This window comes from Amphiprion ocellaris, chromosome 2 (genome assembly GCF_022539595.1).
Source record: "Amphiprion ocellaris isolate individual 3 ecotype Okinawa chromosome 2, ASM2253959v1, whole genome shotgun sequence".
In the NCBI taxonomy this organism is placed as follows: domain Eukaryota; kingdom Metazoa; phylum Chordata; class Actinopteri; family Pomacentridae; genus Amphiprion; species Amphiprion ocellaris.
The window spans coordinates 36,189,287-36,216,524 of NC_072767.1; the positions used below are offsets into that span (position 1 = coordinate 36,189,287).

Genomic DNA, 27,238 nt, shown 5'->3' on the forward strand with positions numbered 1-27,238 from the left:
AGAAACAGCCCGGCCCTTTTGCTACTGGAGCGCATATGCATTCACAGATGTTTTGTGCATGTTAGACAAAACAATAGATAGGTCGATAGGACACATGAATGCACGCACATGCTTCGTGTCTGTGGCTGTGGTGGAGCTGTACAGCGTGCCGTGTGGTCTGTGCCAGTTATCGGTGCCCAATCACTGAAGGCTGCAACGCTGTGAAGGCACAACTCAAAACCACATCAGTCAGAGACACAGCACTGAGACGTGCTCGGCAGGAAATGAAGGGCTTCACAATCACAGAGTGCCAATTAGCAGATGACTCGGAGCGGGGAGGTTGTGGGAGAGAGGACGAGGTGACAGCCACATTGTGCAAAGATGATACTTTCACATGGGTGAGCAAAAACACCGGCCTGAGGTTGAGATTCAGAGGAACCTGAGAAAGAAAAGATCTATTTTTGTCTGTGCTAGTGGAGAATGTTGTGGCTTGTTGAAGACAAATAAACTTCTTGATAACTAGTTTTTTTTTAACCCGCACTGTTCTGTGGAAAGTGACATTTAGATGCGATGAATCTGGTGCATAAATGTTAAAAAAAAGTTAACTGACTTTTCCATTAGGCAGTCTGATTTTTTGATTAAGAGAAATTCTGGCTTTACTTTACTGAGTTAGATGATGGTCAATATAATCTATATGAAGTGTCACTACAGCTTAGTTTAGCACAAAGACTAGAAACAAAGGACTATTTTTTTGTAGGGGTGCAGCAACTTTCTAGAGTCTCTAGTTGCCAGGGAACTGCTCCCAAGAAATAGTTTGGTGCATAATCACCTGTAAAACAGTGAATTATAATTTTTACACATTTGTTTTTCTACAGATTAAACAGATTACAACTACAATGCGTTAATTATTGTGCCTTAGAGACTCTGGTAGTCAGAGTTTGTTACCTTCACACAGAACTAGGCTAACTGACTATTTTTTTTCCTATGCTAAGCTAATTGGCTGCTAACTGAAGCCTGACATTGGACAGATATATGTACAGCAGAGTGCTAGTGATCAGATGTAGTGAAGTACAATATATACTTGCAAAAATGTAGAATATAAAACAACAGAAGAACAAGAAAACAGCAGAATGTCCCCTAACCTTGGCCTCTTGACACCTGTGGTTTTACTTTTGGATGAATGAATAGTCAATTATTTCCATTTACCTTCTATTCATACTGCCATACTATGCATCACAAACTAAGAATTCAACTTTCACAGTTTATTCTTTTCATCTGAATATGGATTTGGCTCTAGTAACATCTGACTTTTAGAGAACACATGAAAAACACGAGGATACTTATTTTAGGATACTTGAAGAAAGTGGGAACTTCTGAGAGCAAAAACATTATGTCACATGACTGTTTTTCAACTGGAACAAACAACAATAAAAGTGCAGCATGTTCTTTTTCCCACTAGGAATGCCTCCAGCGTGGGCTTTGTTTCAGGCCAGTTTTATATTCCAAAACAACATCTACAAACTGTTCCGCCTCGCCTCCACTCCCCTCCATGGACCTGCCTCCTCTGGCGATGGTCCTGACTTGGCCACAGCTGGAACACTGGTCTCTGACTAGTGTGTCACACTGTGGTCTGGATGCAGCACATCTCCATTCCCTCTCTGCTTTTTCCCTTTGCTTTTTATTCAACTCTTTTCCTCGGTCTGACCAGAGTGCAGCTGGAGGTTCACCCGGAGGCTGGGAAATACCCGCAGCAAGTCCTCTGCAGTGCAATCCACCCCAATACGCCAGAACTTCCACTGTCAGTCCACCGTGAGAACCAAGACCACCTTGTAACCGAGCCAGCCAGACCCAAAACACTGACTCTCCTCTGCTGTCTGTCTTCTCTGTAGCATGCAGAGTGAGTCTGAAACTTGTGGCGTGTAAACAGAGGGAGAGGGGGAGGAGATGATCGGGGCGCTATGAGCTGGCAATTGTCTGTCTGTGTGTGTAATTAGACTGTTTGAAGCATGAAAAGCCTGTGGGGTGCTAAGCCCTACCAGACACCCACAACAGGTGGAGTGAGAGGGAGAGGTGGAGGGTGAATGGGAGAAGACAGGAAGCACACATGCAGCTGCTCTGAAGAAAACAGGTGGAGTGCATCCATCCATCCCTCCCAGCGGTAAAAAAAGGACAGAGCAGAGGAGGTGGAGCAGTGGAGAAGAATCCCCTAATCAGAGCCCAGCCTTCTTTCCATGACTCTGCTAACTGTAGACTATTGTATCTGAGAGTGTCAGCATGTATGTGCCTGCATGAAAGTGAGTGCATAATGGTTACTTACAGCCAGGTAAAGCATGGTAAACATTGAGAAAGAGGCATGTCCTGAGAAGAAGGATTTCCTGTGGAGACAGAAATGATCTTTTTTTAGATTGCAAGTATTTAACAGTTTACTGTATGAGGATGCTTTTATTTGTCTTGTAACATTGTAAACTATGAAATTTTCATGGTTTTGTGGGTCAAAATTGCGTTAATGTTAACATACTAGTGCTAACAGAATGAGAATTCTAGAGCACCAGCATTTACTGGAACATTTTTGCAGTGTACCAGTTGTTGCCACTCAGCTATAGAATGCTAGCAGGGTTACACGCTGAGTTTCATTTTAAATTGGCCACCCCGAAACCAGAATCTGCACCAAAAATAAAATTAAAAATTAATCAGATTCTGTAAAAAAAATAAAATTAAAAAAATCATGTGCTCCTTGAGATAACTGGGAAGCCATGAGAGACTCAGCTGGCCATGAGATAAAATTGCTGGACTTGAGTCTTTTATACAATCTATTACACTAAATCTAAATGATCCAAAATCTACCCTGACATAGAAGACAGATGTGAGCGCTGTTATAATACCCCAGCAGATAAGGCACATATGTTCTTTACTTGTCCTAAATCGACAGACTTTTGGTTATCTGTTTGTAAATCTTTGAATGATGCGTTTGACACCGAAGTGAAACCCTCTGCAGAAATGGCCATCGTTAGAGTAGTAGGTGATAATACTCAAATCGGCACTAATAAAGAAAATGTTTTTGCTTTTGCTTCCCTTCTGGCCTGTAGAAGAATAGTTTTACAGTGGAAATCTCCTGATCCTCCTGCTCAGCGAACTTATGTTATTTCTGAAATCGGAGAAAATAAAGTATTTCACCAGAGGATCAATTGGAAAATTCCATGAAATTTGGGACCTGTTGATTTTGCATTTCGATAGACTTAGCCCGCTTCTATAGGACCATATGTCCCTGACAGTGCTTTAAACACACATGAGAGATACTGTGTGCCCCTCTCCCCCACCTCTCTTTTTTTGGTGTTTGTATTTATTTATTATTATTATTTATTATTATTATTATTATTATTATTATTATTATTATTATTATTATTTACTTATATAATTTCTTATTTTCCTTTTCTTCTTATTCGACAGCATGTGGGTGGTATGGGTTGTTTGGTTTCTGATTGTTCACATGAGAAAAATTATTCAAGACACTGTATTTACTGAATCTTGTTCCTATACTATTGATCTTTTTCTTCAATTAAAATATGTTTTAAAAAATAATAAATTGCCAGACTTTTTGGCTGAACTGCTGACTGTGCTTACACAGAGAGAGAGCCGAAAGAAGAAAAATACGTAACACAATTAAAATCAGAAGCAATTAAATATCTACAGTACATTGCAACCCTATTTTTTTCCAATATTGGAATACAATGTGGGCAACTGGAAAAATGCTGTACATGTTGATTCAGGGTTTTTTCTATTTTTATATAGGATTTTGTGATTATAACTTTGATATACTGCACAAACAATATTTTTGAGTTCTCTTCACTTCTAGCCATGGTTATGCTGTTTCCATAGAGGTGCAGGACTTTATATTGCAGTTAAAAAATGAGCAAAAATGTGAAGGGAGCAGAAAACGCCCAGAAACTGGGCTCTTTTTCCTGCATCGCAAATTGTGACACTGAAACCGAGGTATATAACCGACCGTTGATTCTGTTTAGCATCACACGCCTATTGTATGTTGTGTATGTGTTGCTGTCTACACAAACCTGGCCTCCTGTACTTCGCTCTCTTCACCACTGCAGGTGTAGTTGGTGATGTACCCCAGCGAACAGTTGATGGTGGAGAAATCTGGTCTACACACATCTAAGAAGTGAGGTCTCATTCGACCCACCGACACCTTGGCGATGTCTGTGAATGACTGGCTGACGGCACAGCCAAACAGAAACACACCCATCTGCAAGAGAACACACAACACAGGTTAGACATAACATCAATACAGATAACTGACTGTTAACTAAGCCCTGTCTCTGCACTGTTGCTACAGCTGCCAAGATTTCTATTATTGCACAGAGCATATATTTACAATGATGCATGGACGATGGCAGGTTTATCTTTCAAGAGTCTTAATTTTCTTGATTTTTTTGTTTAGTCTAGTCTGACAGTGTTGTATTTGTGGCTGAAGTGAAGGCTGTGTCAGGTTTTATCAGCTGTAGCTCATGTTGGCTTCTTGAATTGACTGAAAACATGATTAATATTGCAGCTGACACAACCTGAGGAGATGAACCTGCAAGATGTAGTAAATATGCACTTGTTGGAACCATATATGATTTTATGCTTAAATGTTACAGCTAAAAGCTTCCGACAGACTCTATATACAGAGTTTGGCTTTCATAGCAGATTAATACCTGACATGTCTGTCATGCCTATTTAGATATGAAAAGCTATTATTGGACATTTGCTATTTGGGGGAGGGGAATTATGATGTAGTTTAACCAGATATGAAATCTCTCTTCAGCAGAACTGACCTGTTTGTAGAGAGCTGCGACGTAGGGATTCCCAACAAATGATTTGGTTCCTTCGTGTAGTTGGTGAATCCTATAGCATTCTCCAATCACAATCTGAAAGAAACGTGTCTTTTAGAGAAAAACAGAAACTGATCCCATCTACAAGACAAATCCTAGCAATGCTGCTGAGTCTCACAATGATTCACTTGGTAAGATGCTGAAAAACATGCAGTACAATGCTGCTGTTTGAGTGAATATCATGCAGGAAATCTAATTCAGGTTCAAGTGACAGACGGAGGTGAAAGGATGTTAAAGGACAGACATGAGAGACACAATGAGTGAGAGTCACACACACACACACAAACAAACACACAGGATGAGCATGGCCTGCCTTTCCATCAAGCAGTTTGGGTGTGATAGGAGTTTGCTGCTCTGCTCGATGATATGATGCAGCCTTTTATGTGGGATGTGAAGGATGATGAAGGTAGTGAAGGGAACGAACAAAGGAAAACATGAAAGAAAATAGTCTAGACTGAGTGAGTGACAGTCAGACTTTGATAAAAGGAGGATTTGCACTACATCATCTGCTATACAGCTTAAGTCCAGTGGGCTAACCCTGATTCCTGCTATTCCAACCAGCTGGTTTGGGGCCAGCGGTGGTGGGCCTAATGGAAAGACCTCATCTACACTGAGGGGACTTACGCCAAGCCAACCCTCGAGGCTGGGAGATGTCAATCAAATCTGTACCACCTGGGGCACCTAACGGATGAACCGTCTACTTCTTTTTCCTTCCTCTTTCCACATTTCACTCCATAGCCTGCTTTGCCTGGAAAAATTTAGTGCCAATCTCTAAGCCAGTGAACACTCAGCGAGCGCAAACATCTGCAGGTGTAAGTTTTCCCACACATCCTGTCATCCTATTAATACAAACGCTAAGTGTTTTTCTGTGTACATAATCTGTGTGAATTGTTAATCCCGATAAATACACCTATCCTGCCTGTTGGGTGGTCAGCTGGCAGGCTCACAGCCAGAAGAAACAAACATGGCATTGTATTAGTGTGTTTGTGAGTGCTATTGTCAGTGAATTGCTCAGATCAGAGATGGAGATTAGAACTGCAGGAGGTTCACACAGGCCAGAGGAGCTTATTTGGGTTGTCAGCATTTGCATTCAAACCTCTCTCCTCCCCTTCTTGTCTATCGCCCTGTCTTGGCTTACTCCCATGTGTCTGGTTGTCTGAGTGCAGACGGGGCATCTCTGATCAGAACAGAGGGCTCAAAACGTGGGTTTATTTGGACCATCATTGTATATGCTTATAGAAGTCTGTCTCTGTATTGCTAACTCTGTTTCTCATAGTGGAAACACAGTAGACATAGACACAGACATGTCTGACCAGCAGGACTATTGGGATTTCTCTTCCAGTGCAGATAAACAAGAGGTCCCAACTGGAATCTGCAACCAGCACATGCATATATGTGCATATATGAGTGTATATGCATGCGCCCGCACGGGAGAGCGTGCACGAGCGTTAAAGGAATGGTGTCGGCATGGCAGTAGACGCCACTAATGGAACACAGCTGTGTCAGACACGCCAGCCTTGCCCACACGTGAACGTATGAAGGAACTAACTAACACAAGCACAGTCTCCTGGTTCTCATAAGCAGAAGAGCTGAGCTGGTACAGTTTGCATGTGTGTGCCTACCGAGCTGATGGCGGCGGCGAAGCGACGGCTTAGTCTGGGAACTTATGAGGGGGCTGAGAGTCTGGGGGCTGTAAAGATCATCTAGCCTGACCACGTGCCACTAATTGACATTCACCCACCACATGTCATTAGGACATGTTTCCACTAGCGCCCAACTCTCCCCCTCTTCTAATCTGCTGGCACAACACCACGAGCTATTCCCTCTTTTTCTGGAGCATGGGTCCAGTCAGGGGAATGAAGATTTCACAGTGCTGCTAAGTTGTGAGACACCTCAGGCTACCAGCGAGGCACCATGGACATGGGAGAGAGCGCTGACATATTCACCCGGAGTAATGCGCAGGGCACGGAGGGCATGGAGTCTGGATGCAAGGATACCAGCAGGAGGCATGGGAATGGATCGTAAAATCTCTTTGGTCTTTGGCATGCATGTGTCAGCACACATACACACTAACATACACTTCCTAATGTCGCTTGGGGGGCCTCTTGCTACCACTGACTCACTTAGCAAAGTAATAAAAAACAGGCCATTACAAATGACTCAAAGAAGCTATGGAAAAATAGAGCATGATGAAGAAAGAATTATAGAATGGAGGTGGTGGTGGTGGTGGGGAGACATGTAAAGCACATTTAGTGGAAAAAAACTGAGTATTTTAGAAAACACTGCATGATAAAAAAATCACTCAAAGTTTTGATGAAGGCTCTTTGTGAAGTCCTGGACTGTATGTAGGAGTCTGAGTACAAGCAGCAAACAAAGGGAAGTGTGAAGGTCGACTTACAGCGAAGATGGCAATAAGAATGCCAACACCACAAAGCACGGCATCGCTAATGGTGTCTCCCTCTTTTCGGGGGTAGCGGATGGACTCGTCCGAACAGTAAAACCCGCGCTGGTACGGCTTTATGGTGCTAGTCTCAATGATCAGGAAAGGCAGGCTAGCTACAAAAGACACAAAAAGAGAGAAGGACAGGAAGAGGGAGAGAGGAAAGAAAGCATAAAAGCACCAGGTCAGTGACACAGACATAAACAGGAGAGAACGAAGGGGCGAACACAAGGAGCATGCTGGCACCGGGGAGGATATCAGAAGTAGGTGGGGTTCAAGGATGTCATGTATGGCCAGCTTAAAGCAAAGGAGTGACGCTTTTCCAAAATTAGATGACTTCAGACTTTGCTAGATGTCATGTCACTCCTTTACAGCCGCTGTCATGAACCTCAAGCCCTCCCCGTTTCTGCCTTCCGAGTTTCCCACTACCGAGCGCTCTTTGTGTCTTGGGGGGGAACTTACAGACACCGCGGGCAGTGTCAAGCCAACAGAAATGAGCACTGAGGAGGGTACGGTGCTTCTCTTGTAGGGGTAGTTCAGGCTGGAGTCGCTGCAGTAAAAACCCCTCTGGTAGGGACGAATAGAGGTGCGGTGCAGAACCAGGGATGGCAGCATGGCTATGGACAGATGTACGAACCCATACATGAGTCTAACTGACAGACACATCTAATGAAGGATCTACATCACATAGCTGAATACACTTACCTGTAAGCTGCAGAGAAAATCATAGTTAAAACACACATTGACAGACAAAAACCACAGGTGTTCACTCAGCAAACAATTCCCTGTTGCTTCTGTTGACTTTGTGACACCATGCCATTAGGGAATGAGGTTTTTCCTTTAGCATTACTCCTTTCTAACTTAGCAAATAGACACTGAAGCTCAAGGTCCATTACTGAAGACAAAAGAAACACATCAACAAGGGGAATGTGTCAATACATTGTGAGTTTAGTGTGATGGATAGCAGAACAAGAGAGTGCCAGAGTTCCAGGAAGACCATCGGAATAAGTTTTTTGACTGAAATGTCCATTTAAGGAAAGGAATATCACTTTGGGAAATACTTTTATTTGCTTTCTTTGCAGCGTGACTTTAGCTTCTCCAGTTCCAAAAAGCCTTCATGAGAATCTAGAGGACCTTTGTCTACCGACGTCATCAACAAACAGACATGAGCGCTAAAGCAGCTCTATGGTTTCTGGTTGGTCAAACTATTCCTGTTGTTTTCTTTTTCAGCCATACACTCATACACATACTGAAACATGTGCAACCGCATTCTGTCCTGACAAGGGGAAAATAAATACATATCTCCAAATCAAAGGAATACAAATACATGTGTGCAAACTCTGGCTGAGACTTTCAAAAGTTTTCCTTGAGGGCTTTTAAAACGTGCTAATACCAAGAAAAACAAAAGTAAGCCCACCCAACTCTGGAACATTTTTCGCATGAGAGCATGTTTTTGGCGTGTGTACGTACGGCCGTAGTTGCTCATAAATAGAGGGAGCTCAAGACACGAAGGCGTCCCGAAGACCCACATGCAAACACACCAGCGTATACGTTCAATGTCAGACTGCACAGAAAGTATTCCCACATGCGGCTCGTGTGGTTAGCTCACATCACAAGGGTTTCTGACATTTGGGTTAAAGCGAGAGATCTGCTCATGAATGTTCCTAATGCGGCTGAAAACCACGGCTGTCATCTCACAAGTGATGGGAGATGGAGATCATGTTACCGGTCTGGCCTGAAAAACACAGCACTCACCAGTATGAACTTCTTGAGAACCTCAGGACACACTTTCTTACGCATGCTTTTGCGACACACTGCATTCATGTGTAGACTCAGATGTGCATCAGATCAATGAGCAGGCATTCAGGTCATGTCCAAGGTAATATGACAATGTTTTTTGCTGTATTTGTAACTGGAAAACGTCCGAGATCAAGCTCCAGAAAAGGCAAAATAATGAACCTAGAGGTGAACTTTGAAAAAGGAAACCTCCTGACAAAAAAAAAGTCTCTCTCCAGTGGTTAGCAGAGGGCAGAAGATGGGATGGTCACTGGCAGACACCTGCACAAACAGCACCGGGGCTTGACAGGCTGTTGGTGGGCCCACACAGGGCTGGGCCAGGCTTTGGTGGTGTCTGAGAACTGTGCTGTCCACACAACAGATGGGATTAGCTGTGGGAGTGCGCAGAATTAGGGGGGCAAAGCAGGGCAGGGCGGTCAACACAACTTAAGACGACTGGATTCCAGTGCAGATATGGGTTTCTGTTCAGGCAAATCTTTCAGCTTAATGCCCCGGCCAACTTGACAACAGAATAATACCTTAAGCAAAGTGATGTGTTAAGTCCGTGCACAAACTGGGTTCTGCTGTGTAAATAACAAAAACTTTTTCAGAAAACTGGATTGTGATTTCTCTCACGCCAATTTCTGCTCTCTTCTTCTATTTTGTCCTCCTTCCCTGTCTTTCCCCATCCCTCTACTCTGGCCTACTTGTGGGAAGGGTGGGATTCACATGCTAATGAGGAGAAGTGAAAGAAGGTCATGGGCTTAACAGACACTCACAGACAAAAACTAACCAGCGCTTAAAGGCTAAACCGATCGCAGAACGCCATGGGAAACTGGGGAGCTGACCAGCTGAATGACTGAAGCGAGATCGAGCGACTGAACACCTCGACACTATCTGTTGGGGAATTCATGAAAGCCTCTCTGTCTGCGCACCGCCCAGCCTTGAGATGCCAAGCTGTTTTGTGCTGCCATCTCCCTGAAAAACAGCCCAGTATGTGGGCATTCTCCTCATACCACAGCCAGTCAATGAAGCTCTCAGCACAAAATCAAACACACTCCAGCATTTACCCTGAAGCACATCTGAGCCTCATCTGCAAACAGCGGTGCAAAGAAATATGACCTCTTTTATGCTGACAGAATAAAGAGTGAGTGACCTTCATGGGTCCCGCTGACCCGGAGAGAGAGGAGGAGAGAGATGGGGGAGTGTCGGAGGAGGGAGAAATAAAGACGGAAAGGGGAGAAAGAGAAAGAGGTGGGCTGGTCTGTTGGCAAAGGCCTGCGGCGCATCACTGAATTAAAAAACAACTATTTTACAAGCTCTGTCACGAGGTCAGTAACATTCGGAGATGCTTGTGTTTCCCAAATTCCCTCTAAAGAAGCGGAAGCAATTTAACCACATGCAAAAAGTCCTGCCTTACTTCCAACACCGACAAAGCGGAAACGGTTATTTCAACCCATTTTCCCTCTTTGCCGTTGTGTTCTGCCTTCCAGAGAAGTTGTGTGAGCTCTCTGGTTTTAGAGCCAATGAGCCTTAAGAGCAATCAAGCCACCGAGCTGTTTTTAAACAGCACAAACAGGCGTCTGAGAATAACTGGGGCCGAAAAATCCCCTCTACGGAGAGATAAGAAAGAAAGAAAGAAAGAAAGAAAGAAAGAAAGAAAGAAAGAAAGAGGGAGGGAGGGCCAGAAAGTATGGAGAAAGAAGTAGAAAAATGGGGGGGGGACATATATCCAAAGTGGGTGGCTTGGTTAGTTTGGGAACAGTTCTATTTGTCTTATCAGATCCTGTCATGCATTTCTCTCTTTCAGTCAATGAAGAGAAACACTGCAGACCACTAAAGACTGCTTACCACAGGTCAGATAGAAAGAGAGAGAGAGAGAGGGAGAGAGATTTCTTTGGCTGGTTAAATCAGTGTTTATATGCAGAGGTCATGGCAGGGCCTTTGTGTGTGTGTGTGTGTGTGTGTGTGTGTGTGTGTGTGTGTGTGTGTGTGTGTGTGTGTGTGTGTGAGAACGCGGCACTTATTTTTCTATCCGTAAATCCACTCACATGTTCACGCTCTGCTGCCCACTAGAAATCAGGGCATGAAAATACGTCCACATGTGTTTATATATGTGGTGCGGGTGCATACGTTTGTGCACTTTCAGTTTATACACGCAGCTTGTGATGTATGTGCGAGTGTGTGTGCACGCATTTGTCTGTGTCAAAGAGATTATCCAGCTGGAGCCCGTTTGATTGGCTTTAGAGTTAAATTTGGTATAGCGAGTAAGTGGTTTCATTAGTGGGAGCAACAGGGCTAATTCTGATTGTTACATCCCCCACAGACATAAATAATTAGTTTCTTTACCAACTTACTACCTGGTTAGAACTGAGGATTTGCATTTTGATGTATTTAAGCTGCATTAATTATTGTCCAAAGTTGAAAGTTCAGTCCTTCAGGTTAAGGATCAGCAGTCCTCTATTACTTTTCTCTCATCTTAAGGCCGTACTTCCAAGAGCAAGAAAAAAATAGCAATTCTTATGTCAGCTAAAGCCCTGCGTCACCTAAAAGGTTAATTCCCCTTGACATGCCACTATGTTCCCTGTAGAACAACACCTGCGTGTCTGCTGAGACTACAGCGACAAGCTTCCCGCTCTCATGACTCTCAGCCTTCTGAGTCTCTATTGACATTTTAATGGGCTTTGGTGGCTTTCAGGAGCAGACTCAGAATGATATCGTGATTATAGAGAGCGAGCCTGAATGTCAGCGGTGAGTGTGAGAGGTGAATGGGAGGCGGAGCCGGGCAGAGGAAGAGGCATTGTGGTCGGCTCTAATGGAGGATTTCCTCCTCCTGTCTCTCAAATGCACCATGTGACCTGTTCAGAGAAGGAGTGGGACAGAGGACAATTCAGAGGAAGGTTAGGGAGGACGGAGGCTCAAGTGAGGTTTCACCCCAAAGACCAGCCAGTCAATCAATAAAACTTTTTCTTCTTTTCGTCTCTGTTTTTTCTCACTGCTCTGTCAACGGATCAGACAGATGTTAGAGAATCTGTGGTGAAGTTCAGTCCAGAGCTTGTGGTACTGACTGAAATATTTCTGTAGCACCGAGTAAAACAACCCACCAAAAATCTCTGAATATGTGGTTGATCTTGCTTTCTTAGTCTATGATCATATAAATGTCGATTTAAGTAAACATTTTGACAATTTTGAACTATTTAAACAAATGCCAGTGATGAAATTTAAAACCATTGCTGTTTTCATTACATTACAGCTTTTTGAAAGAAACTATTTTGTAATTCTCTACCTCTTCATTAAGGATTAGATTTTTACCTCAGTTACACAACATTGTAAATTAAATATTAATGGGGTTTGGACCTTTTACTTTACATAAAGATGGACAAGCCCTCTGTAATGTCACCCAAAGGTTTCCTGAAAAGCACCTCTGAAGCTCAGTGTGGTGGCTCTGGTGCTAGCCATCTTGATAGTGCCAGACTCTGCCTCATTATCAGCAAATTCACAAATGAATGCAAATAGACTCAATGACAGCATCCACCATCACTAAAAGTGGCCACAATTATGCATAACTTAAAGATTTAATCCAACGGAAACGGGTGAGTTATATAAACTTTCATCCCCTGTATGATGGTCACAAATTAAAAAATTACCTATTGAAACCAAAATCATAGTTTATGCCAGGCTGTAAACATGTTTGTTTTAGCTGTGAAGTTGGCCATTTTAACGTGGGGGTTTATGAGGATTGACTCACGTTTGGAGCCATTCTCAAGTGGTCATTCAAGAAACTGCAGCTTTCGGCAATGGGTTCTTTTGAACAATTTTAATACGCTACCTTAAGCTCATGGACACTTTTTTGTTGCCATTTTTGACCTTTAATATGTGTAGAATCCCTTTACATGACAATTCATCTTAGTAAACTGACATTTGTCAACACAAACCCTGAAACAACCTGATCTGTGCAGATCCATTACAATCACTTTTCTACTTTCCAGCCTCTTGAGAAAACTCTTGACATACTTCTATCATTTGCTTGTGGACATCTACACACACACCCTGCAACATAAGCTGCAATGGTAGAGGAAAGCGGCCTACATTGCTAAAAAGAAGCATGGGCAGATATTATGTTGTGGTTATTTGATATGTGTGGGACTTTGTGCGTGTATAGAAAGAGACATAAACGGAGTCCCTGTGTTCAGCTTTTTGCATTTAGTGTCCTCTAGTCTGTGAATGTGGATAAATGCCTGGATCCAGCTGTAAGTCTTCGTGGAACTGCAGCGTGTGTGTGCAAACTGAAGGGGATGCAAGTGTGTGTTTGTGTGAGAGATTAGCTTTATGTGCAATGGGAGAGCGAGTGTGTGTGTCGATAAGAACAAGGGATCAGAGAGAATGAGTGGCTCAGAGCCAGATCCACTTGTTGGTGGACATTGTCCTGTCAAAATACAGGCAGGTGATGAGGAAGGTGGTTCAGCAGCAACAGTGTATGAGCATCATCATATAGGGAGGTTCCAATTTAAATATTATACAGAATATCATATATGTTAGTGGTTATTTTTATAGTTATGCAACAGTAACTTCTCTAAATTGGCTTGTAATCTGAGCACAACTCTTAATATAAATTTAAACATTCAGAAAGACACGTGCTGTCATTAGCACCCGTGACCTCTGGGGTTTTAAATACGGCATGCCAAGCAGATGCCATAGATGCTATGAAATTTGTCACACATCCAAGAGGACACACTGCTGCAAGCCCATACACTTAACTTTATCTTTAGGTCGCTAAAGCCACGAGCATGAGTATGTGCGGCCTTCCAGACATTTGGGAAAAGAGTGCATAGGTTAGCTGAGGCTCATGACAGACCCTGGAAGTAGCTGCAGGGCCAGAGGTCAAAGATGAGGGATGTGACACGGCTCTGGTGTGATACTGCAGCATACGAGAGCAGGGCGCGAATGTCACTGTAACACTGCCTATTATATCTGTGAGAGTGTGTGGCTGTGTGTGTGGCTATGTGGGTGTTAAAGTGGATTACTGTGGTTCCACTGGCAACTTCAGCAAAGCCTTTCTCAAACATTTTTAAGTTGTCGACCACAAAGGGCTTTAAAAATGTCCTCGCAATCCAAATAAACAAACTCGGCTCCATAAAAACCACCCAGGCTTTATCCATACACATAATCACTGTTGAGGAAAACATACATTTATAAGCACGTGCATGAGCATGCGCACATGTGCACTGATACAGATGTCTGGCTCAAGATATCGGCTCATTGTTTGTACAGGCTGCTGATGTGTCTCACACATGTACAGAGCTCACAAACACACAAACACACACACAGACACACAGGAGTGGCTGAGGTCAGCAGAGTGGTGTACAGAGTGAATCCCTGTCCTTTTCCCCCCTCTGTGTGAATGCTGCAGCAACCGGGGGGCCGCTGGCTGAAGCATGTGCTTACTCAGAGAGATTTTATTCATAGGAATAAATGCCTTTTACACACAGGCATCTGTTGGGACACTCTCTAGGGGACTTATACTAGCAGGCACCTGCATGGGCAGCCTCTGAATGCTGCTGCTGCCGCTGCTGGCCCCGTGTTGCTGTTGGCCTGTAGGCACATTTGAAGAGATGGTTGGATTCACCACTGTTTTGGGGGAAATCAACTCTGGTGCACATTAGCAAGTAGAAGAGGGAAGAGGATATTTATAATGTGTTTTTAAAAGATCGGTTACAACTCATCGAGACATTTCTAACGCTTGGTCGCACTGTCAGTTGAAAGGGGAGGACGAATGCACAGCTGCTCCAATGAAGGGAAACTTGAGCAGTGCCCAGAGGCGAGATCAGGGTATTTGGCTGCTTGGTTGGTCAGATGGCTGGCTGGGCGTTTCTCTGTTATTGCCATAATGCCATTATTACCCCCTGGGACAAAAGCCTGGCTGCAGAGAGGAGGCTGTGGAGTCTTTGAAATCTGACGCCTCTGACTGGATAATGCTCTCCTAAAACTTCACTCACTACATCCCACCTTTTCTTTCCTTCCCTCCCTTCATATACTCCTTCAGTATCCTGCTCACCTCTGCATATGTCACTGGTGGCATTTACCTGAAGACAGTAAGTGTTAAATTAACACTGCAGTGCAAGTGCTCTGCTTGTTTTCTCATATTAGAAGGAGGCTCTTCTGCCAGGGTTCTTCACTGTATGTAAACAGGATAGGGCTCAGTGGCTGTAGCTCAGATAAGGCCTTCGCCAATAAAGATGCTGAGCTGATTACTACACAGCGCTGAGCAGATAAGCGCTGCATCCCACAATCCAGCCAACAATCCAGCCACAAGCAGCAACAGCCATAAACTACTGACAGATAATCAAGCAGCCTTGAGTACCAAGTGAGGAGGGTCTGATACTCTCTTCTCCACCTCATCCCCCCTTTTTCTCCCCCAACTCCCTCCATGTCATCCTCCTTCTGTCTGCCACCGGCCTATTGGTCCTCGTTAACGAAACAAAGAGCGCTGAGATGCATCAAAAGGGGTATTGTTCTCTGTGAAACAGTGAAATCTCCCTGACCCCCAACCTCCCCCCACCCCATCCCATCCCTGCATACTCACAGCATGTGCACACACACAAATACAGAGGATTGTAGTGGGTAACGCAGTAAGAGAAAGTGACAGACAGAGGGGCCTGTGTAACAGCAGGGAGGAGGCCCAAGCAAGGACAGTGTGGTGTACCAGGGAGATATAATGAGGCCTACAGCTTCAGATCATCTGCTGCCTCTACTCTCATTCAAATTCAAGGGCTTGGAGCATCGTTGTTGGCTCTTTAGGCTCCGGATACCCATGTTAACTAGCAGAAATGCATGAGAAAGACCCTAGAAAGACAGTGGGTTATGCTGTAAATAATGAAAGTTTTTGAACAACTTTTAACTGCAACTTTTTAATAACAGTTTACTATCATTTTACAGGTTTTCCCTGTTTTGCTAAATTGCAGATAATATCTAGTAAACCCACAAGTAAAGCATTACTGACATGTTGACCGATAAGAAAAACAACGTAACACTATACACAATGTCCTCATCAATAATCTATGCTTTTACAGATTATAATTTGTTCTTTTACAATGTGATACTGTTAAAATTACACTGTTTTACTGTATTTAAATCAGCTAAAAAAGTAAATCAGATTAAAATATAATTATTTTACAAATATCAGCTATCATTTTCACAGTTTTTACAATTTTACATCATTGCATTATTCGACCATTTTTTCTACATTTTTTCTAGCATCCTTGCTGTCAGATTTTATGGATTTCTTTTGCTTTTTTTTTTTTTTTTTTACAATGTATATAAAGAAAATACACCAAAATTATGTAAGACATAGAAAGCATGAGACTTATTATTTTCATGGTTGTAATGGACAAGCACAAGTTATGATAAGTGCACTGCCCACACACAGAAGTCCATGAAACATTCATCTACATTGCTTAGTGCAAATTCAAACAACTTTAAACATATGCAAGAATGACTGCTAACAAAAGTTTATTGTAGGGTCCTGCCCAGTAATTCAAAATGATCTAAATAAGCAGTTTGCAGGAGTTTATATGGGAGGGATATAATCAGAGATGAGAGAGTGGACAGAGACAGGGGGAAACAGAGGCTTTACTACACCATTGTTGTCAAAGTCTAAACTACATGCTTGTTGTCTTTGTTTTATTGTGCAATTTAATTGTTTGCCAGGATGGAGACAGCGAATAAAAAGGGTTGAAGGAGATGAAAGTATCTGGTTTCTGCACCAGCGTTAAGAGTTACAGGCACATCAGTCAACCTGATGCCTTCAGCTTCCCCACGGGAACCACACGGGACACAAACACACACACACAAATTAAAGCCACAGATGCATAGCACATGCTACCCACACACACATGGGCAGACGGTCTCGCCCCTTCAGGCCATACAGTCCTTTTTAATGACAGCTCTGAGCGCTACCTCTCCCTCATGAACCCCCACGGGATGCACAGGCACACGCTCGCACCCACACACCTCTAATGGCAGCCCTGCACAGACGCAAACCCCAGGGTTTGTCATTTAACTCCTGCACCAGCTGAAAGTGGCCACATGTCACAATGACAGGCTGGAAATGTTCCACACACGTCGGGCAGCAATACCAGCACAGCTCCTTATCACGACACAAAAACGCACACTTAAAACGACATAGCTGAGGTGGTTTCCCCTGTGGCAACTGATCATCTGCTGATCTTTATCTTATTGCATAATACAGTGATGCTTTTCAGCCAGAGGACACATATCACCTTCTTAAGAGCCCCTAACCTCGCCTTGTCCTGCAGCCGCTACATAAACACACACCACAACTCTCTACAGGCCGGGCCCTAAAGTCACAGATAACACAAAGGCATATGTACAGTGATGTAACCATACTGAAAAAAAACACACATACACTATTGTCTGAGCTGAATCTTGAGATTTATGTTACATATTCCTCAATGCGTGTCCACTGAGTGTGTGAGTGCAGCAAATGTCATATACAGAGCACTGCAGGCATTTGTCCTATAGGATGCTATTTTCAGCCTGAACTTCGACCTGATCTGCCAAACAGAAGAATGGACTCAAAAGCATCAACTGTGGGATTGAAACGCACAGAAAATACAAACAACTTCAAGACCTCTCTCAAGAATATGCACAATTTCCTACTGGGAGATTTTGACGAGTAACTTCATAGAAAGTTAAGTTCCAACTGCCAATTTGAGGCTTGACACGGCAGATTTACTGGAACAAAAATGCATTGGTATGACTTATTTCCATTTAATCTCATCTCTCTGTCTCTGAGAACATCTACTGTATTTCCCAGAGAACTTCCTCTGCACAGACTCAAGCAGAACTCCAGAGAATATTTGCCCTTAGACTAAGGTCAGCTGCTTTGAATGGGAGCCTGTGTTTGGGTTCGTGTGTGAGGGCCTCCCACGTGCTGTTTGATTACACTTTTATTGGCATAAACTGCTTATCTCTTGTTGGCAGAGAGATGAGTTTCTATGACTTGTCTTTCAGTGTTCTCTTTCCCTTCTCATGTTCCTTTGAGGCATTTCTCCCTTTAGCAGTGTCTCCCTTTGCAATAAAGAAGGGGGAAGACCGGTTCAAGTAGAGAGGGATGAAGTGGAAGGGAGATGGGGTGTGGGGTGGGGGGGCGGTGGAAATGGACTGTGAGGTTAAAAAAAAAAAAAAAAAGGACAGGATTTCATTTCACAACCACACCTACCTCCGACTGACACTACCTTTCCGTTTCCCACCCTTTCCTGAGCTCCACTATGCACACACACAGTCCATGCCCCCTGGTTCACTCACTTCCAAAATTGCACCAGATGTCACATCAAGAGTCTCGGGCCACGACGGCACTCCAGCCAAGAAGAAGAATTTGAGAAATTCTGGAAAATATTTGTGGAGCGGCTCAGGATTGAAGTGGCTCAGGGCTGGAGAGGTAGAGGTTAAACCGCTGCAGCTTTAATGAGGAGCTGTGTGACTGACTGCTGTAATGCTATAGCAGCTAATGGGGAGGCAGGAGTTGGAGTATGGACATATAGGGTTAATGCTACAGGAACAGTTATGAGACTGATTTCCTCTAGGCCAAAAGGTTACACTCTTCTCGGCTGCTAATCACAATCTTCCTGTCAATCGTCGGTGGAAAATCACGTCACTGAACACCTGACTGTATCACAGATCAGCAAGAAATGTGAGATGCTGATGGAAAAAGAAAGTTCATGTTGAATGTTTTGAGACATTAGACATGTCTGTGTTTCATAAGAGAGGTAATTGGTAACTATAGCAGACATACAGAGCCTTTGAAAGCAGCCTGAGATTTGATGAAGTCAGTCCTGAGCAAATGCATGTTTAGGTTCTGCCAAAGAAAAGGCATGTTAAACTTTGAATTCCTTCCAAAGCCATGTCTGCACACAAGCAAACACACAATGCATAATCTCCTTGGCATTGTGTAAAACTTAATCAGGGTTTAGGTGAGACTACTTTTAGAAGTATGTCGCTCTGGGAGCTCAGACGGGTGTCTCTTCACACAGTGTTTTCACAATAAACTTCTTTTTAAACGAGATGATTGAAGGCTATCTGACAAGTGGAAAAAAAAGACGGGAACCAAAATCTGCAGTCTGCGGCGGCATTTGTGTATTTATAGAGAGAGTATAGCGTTTGCTTCTTATAGAGTTGCTAAATCAACTCTGCTGTTCTGTAAAAGTGGAACCCAAGCCAAGGTGAAACCAGCAGATGATGCTCAGCTGCCAAAACTGTTCGCTGTAGCGCAGCAGCTGAGTCGAGGGTGACTTTTGTCCTCATCATTCTGATCCTGCTACGTTTATGTGTCATTAGCAGAAGCTTGCACGCATGTTAGGTTTAGTCCTCATGTGTGTGATCATAGATGGCCTCAGATGGCTTTTATGCAAACACACTCATTAGTGGAGCCTCCGGGTGTGAGACTGCAGGGCAGATTGACAATCTATAGAAAGATGTTGCTGCACAGACTGTGTGTTTGCAGCACCAGCTGGCACACAGAAAGTAATTAAAGGTAACGAGATATTTATGCATTGACTTGCAATAAAGTATACAGTACCTTTATTCTGACACACACACAGAACAAAAGCCATTCAGGCATTCTTGTAAGGCCTCAACACACCCACATTCCTCATTCAGGACGCCCTGATAACCCCCCTTTCTCCTGGTCTCCTGTCTCTTTTAACCCCTCCACCCACTAAAACCCCCTCTCATGTGTACACCGCCCCCCCAAAAAAACCTCTAAAGTGGCCCAACCAATCATGACTGAGCAGCCAGATTGTGTTTAACATGACAAAGAAGAATCTGTGCGACCATTTGTGTCCTGTTTTTTTTTTTACATGCATCTATATGTGTGTGTGTCCTACATGGCAACTAAAGAGGCAGCTATAGAACTTTAACCAGCAAAAGGAAGTCGGTTTACGCAGGAAATTCACTCCACATGCAGCTCAAAGCTCATCCACATTTATACGAGCACAGATGAAACAGTTGTATCTCAGTCTGAGGTTCTTTAATAAGCAAACCAATATAAACCCACTGGAAAAACTTGGTGTCTGACAGGCAGATCTGCTTCTGTTTCACAGCACTTGAGAGGACGTGGAGTTAATCTGCACCATTTGTAACATCCTGGGCAATAAAACCCTGCTCCCGTGCAGGGATGTTGCATATTTTCCCCCATTGCTTTTGATGCTTGGAGCGGTCGGTGTGACTCCCACCTGCTCCTCTAAAGCCCGGTCAGCCACGGGTCCCACTCCTCAATCTCTCTTCCCTCACTCAGATCGGAGAGGCATTCCCCCTGCCACAACACATGCTTAAGCAATTATTCCACGCATTCCCCTGGACAGAGAAGGGAGAAGGAAGAAAAAAAAGGGGGCTAGAAAAGAGAGAAAGTAATTTGAAGTGGAGTAATCAGGGGCAGCTGGCCAGGGATTTGCAGGGTTCTGGGAGAGAATGTGTAGAAGTTAAGCACAACTCCTATAATCCGTTTTCTAAAAAAGAAAAAGGAGAGACAGCGGGATTGAAAATAGAAAGAAAAGAAAGGGGGGGGGGGCACTGGAGCTGAGAACTAAAAGGACTGGGCAACATTGACAAGGGCCAGAAAACAAACCGGCTATCAATGCACACACACACAGACACACAAACACAGCAGAGTGAATCTGGATGGGACACTCGTGGAATAACAAGTTAGGACCAACACACAAACAAGCTGAAGCAGAGACAGAACAGACCACTGGCTTCTCTCTCTGCTTCTTTGACAGTTCCATCCATACCAATAATTGCACTTTGATGTTTGCTTGCACCTCTCTGTTCAGACAGATCTAGCTGGACTGGCTCCTCTGGAGGTTCAGGGGTCAGATGAGGAGGGTTATCGGGGTGCAGGAGGGGAGTCACCAGCTATTTTAAGGGCACTTTAAAACATTTATGCTTGAGGCATGTTGACAGGCAGCGTGAGCGTTGGTCTCTGGACTTTGAAATGATCAATACATTAGGTGATGACAACACATTTTATGTTGCTGTCTCAGCCGAGAGAAACTAAACACCTGTCAGTTAAATAAACAAAGTGTCAATTTTCCTCTTGCATTGATTTTAAAACTACTTTATCATATACTCAGAAGCGTGTAATTTCTGTGTGTTTCATTGTGGGATTTGACAATATAAAAAGTGTGTTTTTAACAATTTAAACAATGTAAAAGTTTGAAATAATGAGTAGGAAGTTTTGCTAAGCGCTTCCCTGCTTGGGGTGGTGTGTTGGGCTGGATGATAAGGAGATGTTGCAGATTAAGTTGTCTTGTGGTTACAGATAACAAGCAATACTTTTAAAACGATAAGGCTTTTATTGCCAACCATTAGAAAGCGCGGGCACTGTTCAATTTATCTATTGTAACAAGTTTGTAGTGAGAATTCAGTGCGTAAAAGCGCAAAAAATGGAACAATTCAAATTCTAACAGAGGGATATATCAAGTAAACTTATGTGTAAACTTACCAAGTAAAAGACAGAAGATGTCTAGCGCTATGAGCAGCTTCTTCTTGCTGTTGTCAACACCATTGTTGTTATTTAATGTAGAGGTTCCTCCGTTCCTTGTCTCTTGTGCCATCGCTTTCTCATACATGTACTTTTGCATTGGAGAACTCCCCGTTTCGGCTCCAAATCCCACACCACGCGGTTGGTGAAGCAACTGTCAGGCTCTCAAGTCCTTCAAAGAAATGTCATGCAATTTTTTAACAAGAGACAAAGTTCACGTCAAGCTGGCGTCTTGCAAAAGTTTCGGATCTGCCGATGCCTCGCTGTCTCGTGTTTCGCTTTTTACGCACAAAAATAAAGAATAACAAAATAAAAGTGTGTTCTGTGGTGAACGGACCCGCGCCACGGACTCAAGAAAGAAAAGTTGCCTGCGCCCGAAAATGAATGGAAAGCCCGCTCCCCGTTATCGGTGTTTGGTTCAAAGGTTTGGAGTGAGAATTGAGTGAGAACAGCCGCTCTGTTATATCAATCCTTCTTCTCCTCCTCCTCCCCCTGCTCGCTTTAAGTTCCCCAGCAGCTTCAAGGCTCAGCCCTCCTCTTCCCTCTACTAGCGGTGGGTAATCACCTCCATCCCTGCCATGGAAAACTTTCTCAGACTGCAAATCAGCCAGCCGGCAGTGCACCGTGGAACACTGGGAGGCAGCGCCCCCAGTGGTTACGCACGGTACTACAGACACCCCAGTTATAGTAGCCTGGAGCGCATCAGTGGTCATGTTACTGGAGGTGGGGATGCTCTCTTTGTAAGTCTGTATTTTCCAAATATTCACATTTAAGTCTGTAAAAGCAAAAAAAAAAAAAAAAAAAAAAAAAAAAAAAACCAAACAAACAAACAAAAAGGTTTCCAGTTAATGAAAACTGGAATCTCTTCAATATCTTTTGTCTTCTTCATACTCTCTTCTTCTGCCATCACAGTCTATGGGAGTCTCTAAAACCATATGGGTAAAAGTTTTAAAATTTGGCATACACTGTTTCACTTCACCAAGTTTCATGTCTCTGCCACTTTCGAACCATATGTTTCAAAAGTAACATGTTCCAAATTTCAAAAGGGGTGTATCACTAATTTCTTTTGATCAAAGCACCCTGTGATAACATTTTCTGCCATATTGGATTTTATGGGAAAACCATAAAAATAGGCCACATTTTTTCCTAATCCTCACCAACATTGTTACAAATGAGCATCAAACCCAGCCTCACTAATATTATTTTAAGGATTTTAGATTTGACAGTGTTTGTTCGCTACAGCTAATCGAAATAGCTCCCAAAGCACCAAACAGGGCAGGGAGTGGAATCATGTCTTAGTAAGGGTTCATGTATTGAGCCCAAACTTAGTGACTGGTCTCACCATCTTCCCAAAAGAATCATTTGTCATTTGGTGACTAGAATCGCTGCAATAAGCAAGAGCAATGTTTTGCCTCAAAAGCGTTGCTGTGTTTTTCTGTACAAGCAAACATCTTGTGTAAGATGGTACTTTAGAAGATCCCAAAGATAAAACATGCCAAACTGTGGTGTTATCCAAGTTGAAATGGGCCAATTTTGTGATGTCCTCATATAGATACCTGCTCATTTGCAGTCTTTTTAACTTGCAGATCCATATAGGCTATGTCTTCTTGTCTGAAGACATCATATCATCTATACCCAGCCTTTGGATAATTGACATAAAATGTGCTATCAGTGTATACAGTCAGACTTTTATACATGATCATCTCCAATGCAACTGAGCCCTGTTGAACTGCTGGTCTGGTCTCATCGCTGTTTGCACCTAATTGTGTGTAATTCAAAGAATCTCCCTGTCTCCCTCTCTCTCTCTCTCTCTCTCTCTGTGTGTGTGTGTGTGTGTGTGTGTGTGTGTGTGTGTGTGTTTCTGTTCTTCACACATGTTGACAGCTGTACATCAGATCTGCTTTAAACTTGACAGGTGTATTGCTGGAAACTGGACGAAGTGCAGTGTCAAGTTTAAAGCAGAATGGATGAGTAGCAACCATTCTGGTGATATTTTTGGGGTCCTTAGTTTGATCTATGGCTGCCAGTGGGCACAGCCCCTGTTGCTAAGCAAAAACATCATAGGCAAATATAAAATGTCACAGATCAAAGACAAGATTCTGGAATAATCTGTCTGAAAACTCTGTATCTGTCAGTCAGTACCACATATGTATGTAAGCATCATATTTAGCCAATGGCAGCCAGCACTACACTAGTATTTCCTAATTAAATCATCAACAAGATGTCACTGTTACTTGTATAATTTGCCAATAGAGAAGCTTCATACTTGTCAAGACAGTGTTAGCCTAATGGAAACAGGAAAAGTTTGGAAGTCATTATTTAAATTACTTTTTTTTCTGGAAAAAGTGCAATATAGATTTGCTGAATGGGAACAGAATGTCTCCAACCGGGCTGAATAATTAATCAAAACATTGTCGATATAGCAATATACCATTACATATCATTATATATATAGTATTGTGTTGCTACAGACATACCCTTGTCTAAATATCACAGTCTTCAGATACAAGAGGAAATGCTTTTTTCATACAGAACGCAGCAAAAATAACATCATGATTAAAAAAAATCAGTGTAATATTTGCAATATTTAATATTTGCAGTAAGTTTTTATTCCCAATCTTTTACAGACATTTAAATTTATTTAATATACATTCAATATTTCCAAAATATAATTTATCAGTGCAAATTCTAGAAAGTTATTCATACTCTGTCTGAGAAAATAGATTACATGCTTAGACCTGAAGAGAAGTTCATGCACCACCTCCAGAAATGTTTTCCAGTTTGAGAGGAGGTTCAGACCTCATGCTGAGGATAGAAACAAAAGCACACCCAGAAGTCATGCTGGACATCCATGAATCAAACCTACACTGCCATCTACTGGCCAAATATACACAACTCATCTTTCTGCACCTCATCCACAAGAGTTACTGTTCCCTATTGCTACTTACCTACTTATTGTTTTTAATCGGCCCTTTCAAATTAATGGAAGTCTTAACGAAGTACAAAATGAATAGCAAAGAATAAAAACATGTAACTGACAGGTGATACATGCCTGATAACATGCAAATACTGAATACTACTCACTGCTTTGATGTCTTTGGCTATTTTGCAAAAACAGTAGACAAAAACTCAACCACTCTTTGGTCCTTTATCAACATTTCTCATATCTGTGCACACGTTTCCTTTAGATGCTCTCTGCAAAACAGTTTTACTACTACTAATAATAATATATTTTTAAAAACAACCAAAAAACATGTAGCTTGCCTTCTTGTCTTCATTGTGCCTGTGTGATTAACCCACAATGATGAGACCTAACAATCTTGTCCCCGTCATACTGTAAAAAGATACACTTGTTCTACAGTGTCGATAAAAAGTATTTTGGAAGTTATTGTTTTTCAGCATTGAAGCATGGTCAGTACAATTAGAATTTTTGGACAAGAATTTACCAAAAACGACCTTTTCATGTCAGAACAAAAACAAATTTCTACAATGTCAAATACTTAAAAATATGCAAAGTATATTCTTACAAACTATTCATCCTTTCACATCAGTATTTAGTACATTACAGCATTACAGCATACTGCACTGAACCTGTGTTGAGAGGACTCAATCAGCTTTGCACATCTGGATTTTACCCCATTTTTGTTTTGCAAACTGCTCAAGCTCTGTGAGGTTGCATGGGGATCATGAGTAAACGGCCCTTCTCAAGTCCAACCACTAATTTTTATTTGGACCGAGGTCTCTGCTCTGACTTGGCCACTCCAGAATATTCCCCTTCTCCCAAGTCACAGTTCCCTTGCAGACTGCATCAGGTTGTCCTCCAGAATTTTCCAGTGTTTTGCACTCATTTTACAATCCACCTTCACAAGCCTTCCAGGGCCTGCTGCCGAAAAGCATCCCTACATCATGATGCCGCCACCACCATGCTTCACAGTGGGGATGGTGTGTTTGTGATAATTTGCTGTGTTTGATGTCCACCAAACAGGACATCTAGTCTGATGCCCAGAAAGTGTAATTTAGTCTCACCAGAGCAAAGATTCTTCTTCCAGCTGACCTCAGAGTCACTCATATGTCTTGTGGCGGACTCTTATTAAAATATGATGAGATTTTTTCTTTATTTTCTCACATAAAGCTTTGACTGGTGTAGAACCCAGGCAACAGTTTCTGTATGAGCTTTCTCTTCCATCCCAGCTGCTGAAGCTTGTAACTCCTTCAGATGAGTCATAGGTGTCTTGGTGGCCTCCCTCACTATTCTCTTTCTTGCACACACTACTCTGCTTTTGAGTATTGCCTGCTTTAGGCAGATTTACACACATTCAGGTTTCTATCCATTTCTCAATAATAGATTTAACTGCACTCCAAGAGATATTCAGTGACTTATACATTTTCTTGTACCAATCTGCTGGCTTATGCTTTCCAGCAACCTTTTCACAGAGTTGCTTGGAGTGTCCTTTTGTCTTAATGTTATAGCTATTGCCACAAGTACTGATTCAACAGTGACTTTACCTTCCACATACAGATGTTTTTAATCACCTGAGACACATTTACTTTACATTCCCTCAAATCCTACGAGCTTCAGTAGAAATCAACTACTGCAATTTTGCTCCTCTTGTTCTTTTCAGAACTGACGAAACCTCTTGGACGTGAAATGAAACGTTTTCAAGAACCTACAAGAGAAGTCCAGCTGATTTTTACTGAAGCTGCTAGGAGTGGCAAGACCTGGATGACTGAGACTCTACACAGACATACTGAACTCTGATGATTTCACTAATTGCGTGACTTTTAACATCAACTGGCTGCACCTGTGTTGAATTAGGTGATTGTGCAATTATTTATTTTATATTTTTAATTGACATTACTTTCTAGGAATCCGCTTTCACTTTGATTTGAAAGAGTGTTTTCCTGTAAATTCTTGCAAGAATAAAAAAAATAAATTGATCATAAGTCAGTGTTGAAAAGCAATATGTTAAGATAAACGTTATTGATCCCTCACTGGGGAAATTCACATTTTACAGCAGCTGGATACAGATAAGGCAGAAAGAAGCACAAGAGTCACAAAAAGTACAACAGGGCTAAAAAAAAAATAGATATAATAGTAAGAAACTTATCTGCATATAGATATGTACATTTTGACGTACTTAAATTTACATAAGGATAAGTACAGTTGTGACATGATGAATTTACATATGTACAGGTATGGCATGGAGGATAATGTACCCACAATTCTGTTATTGCGATCAAAAACCGTTACTGGCGGAAAAGACCAGTGATTAACATGGTATTACACATGTAAAGAGAGAACACAGTTTTATATTATTCACTTGGGTAAAAATTCAAGGTGAAAACTTCAAGGAAAGGTGACTTCTTATCTTTCTTTGTTTTTTTTTTTTTTTTTTTTTTTAACAGGCAATGTAAATATTGAGTTGGACCTATCTGTTGTGCAGTATTTAGATTATCATGGGAAGTATTTGTCCGGGGTGCAAAACTCGACAAAACACCTGGGCGGCTGGTTCATAATCCGGTTAGGTTACAGCTATTTTACGACAGATGCCTCTAGAAAAGCAAATTCGCTCCTTCTGTCTCTACTGTAACCTGACATTG

The 27,238-nt window shown here is 42.5% G+C and overlaps 1 protein-coding gene across 2 annotated transcripts in view; it reads right to left on the reverse strand.

Moving 5' to 3' along the window:
* Window positions 1-22,180, reverse strand: part of plpp3 (phospholipid phosphatase 3) — a 32,657-nt gene extending 10,477 nt beyond the window's left edge. The window contains exons 1-5 of one of the 2 annotated variants that reach the window (XM_023286408.3): window positions 21,599-22,180; window positions 7,765-7,919; window positions 4,806-4,898; window positions 4,047-4,234; window positions 2,297-2,354 (exon numbers count right to left, since the gene is read on the reverse strand). In XM_023286408.3, coding sequence (XP_023142176.1) covers window positions 2,297-2,354; window positions 4,047-4,234; window positions 4,806-4,898; window positions 7,765-7,919; window positions 21,599-21,737 — 633 coding nt within the window. In that variant the 5' untranslated portion in view covers window positions 21,738-22,180. Of the gene's footprint in view, window positions 1-2,296; window positions 2,355-4,046; window positions 4,235-4,805; window positions 4,899-7,260; window positions 7,419-7,764; window positions 7,920-21,598 lie in introns of both variants that reach the window. The other variant, XM_023286407.3, reaches the window with a different exon arrangement.
* Window positions 22,181-27,238: the final 5,058 nt, after the last annotated feature.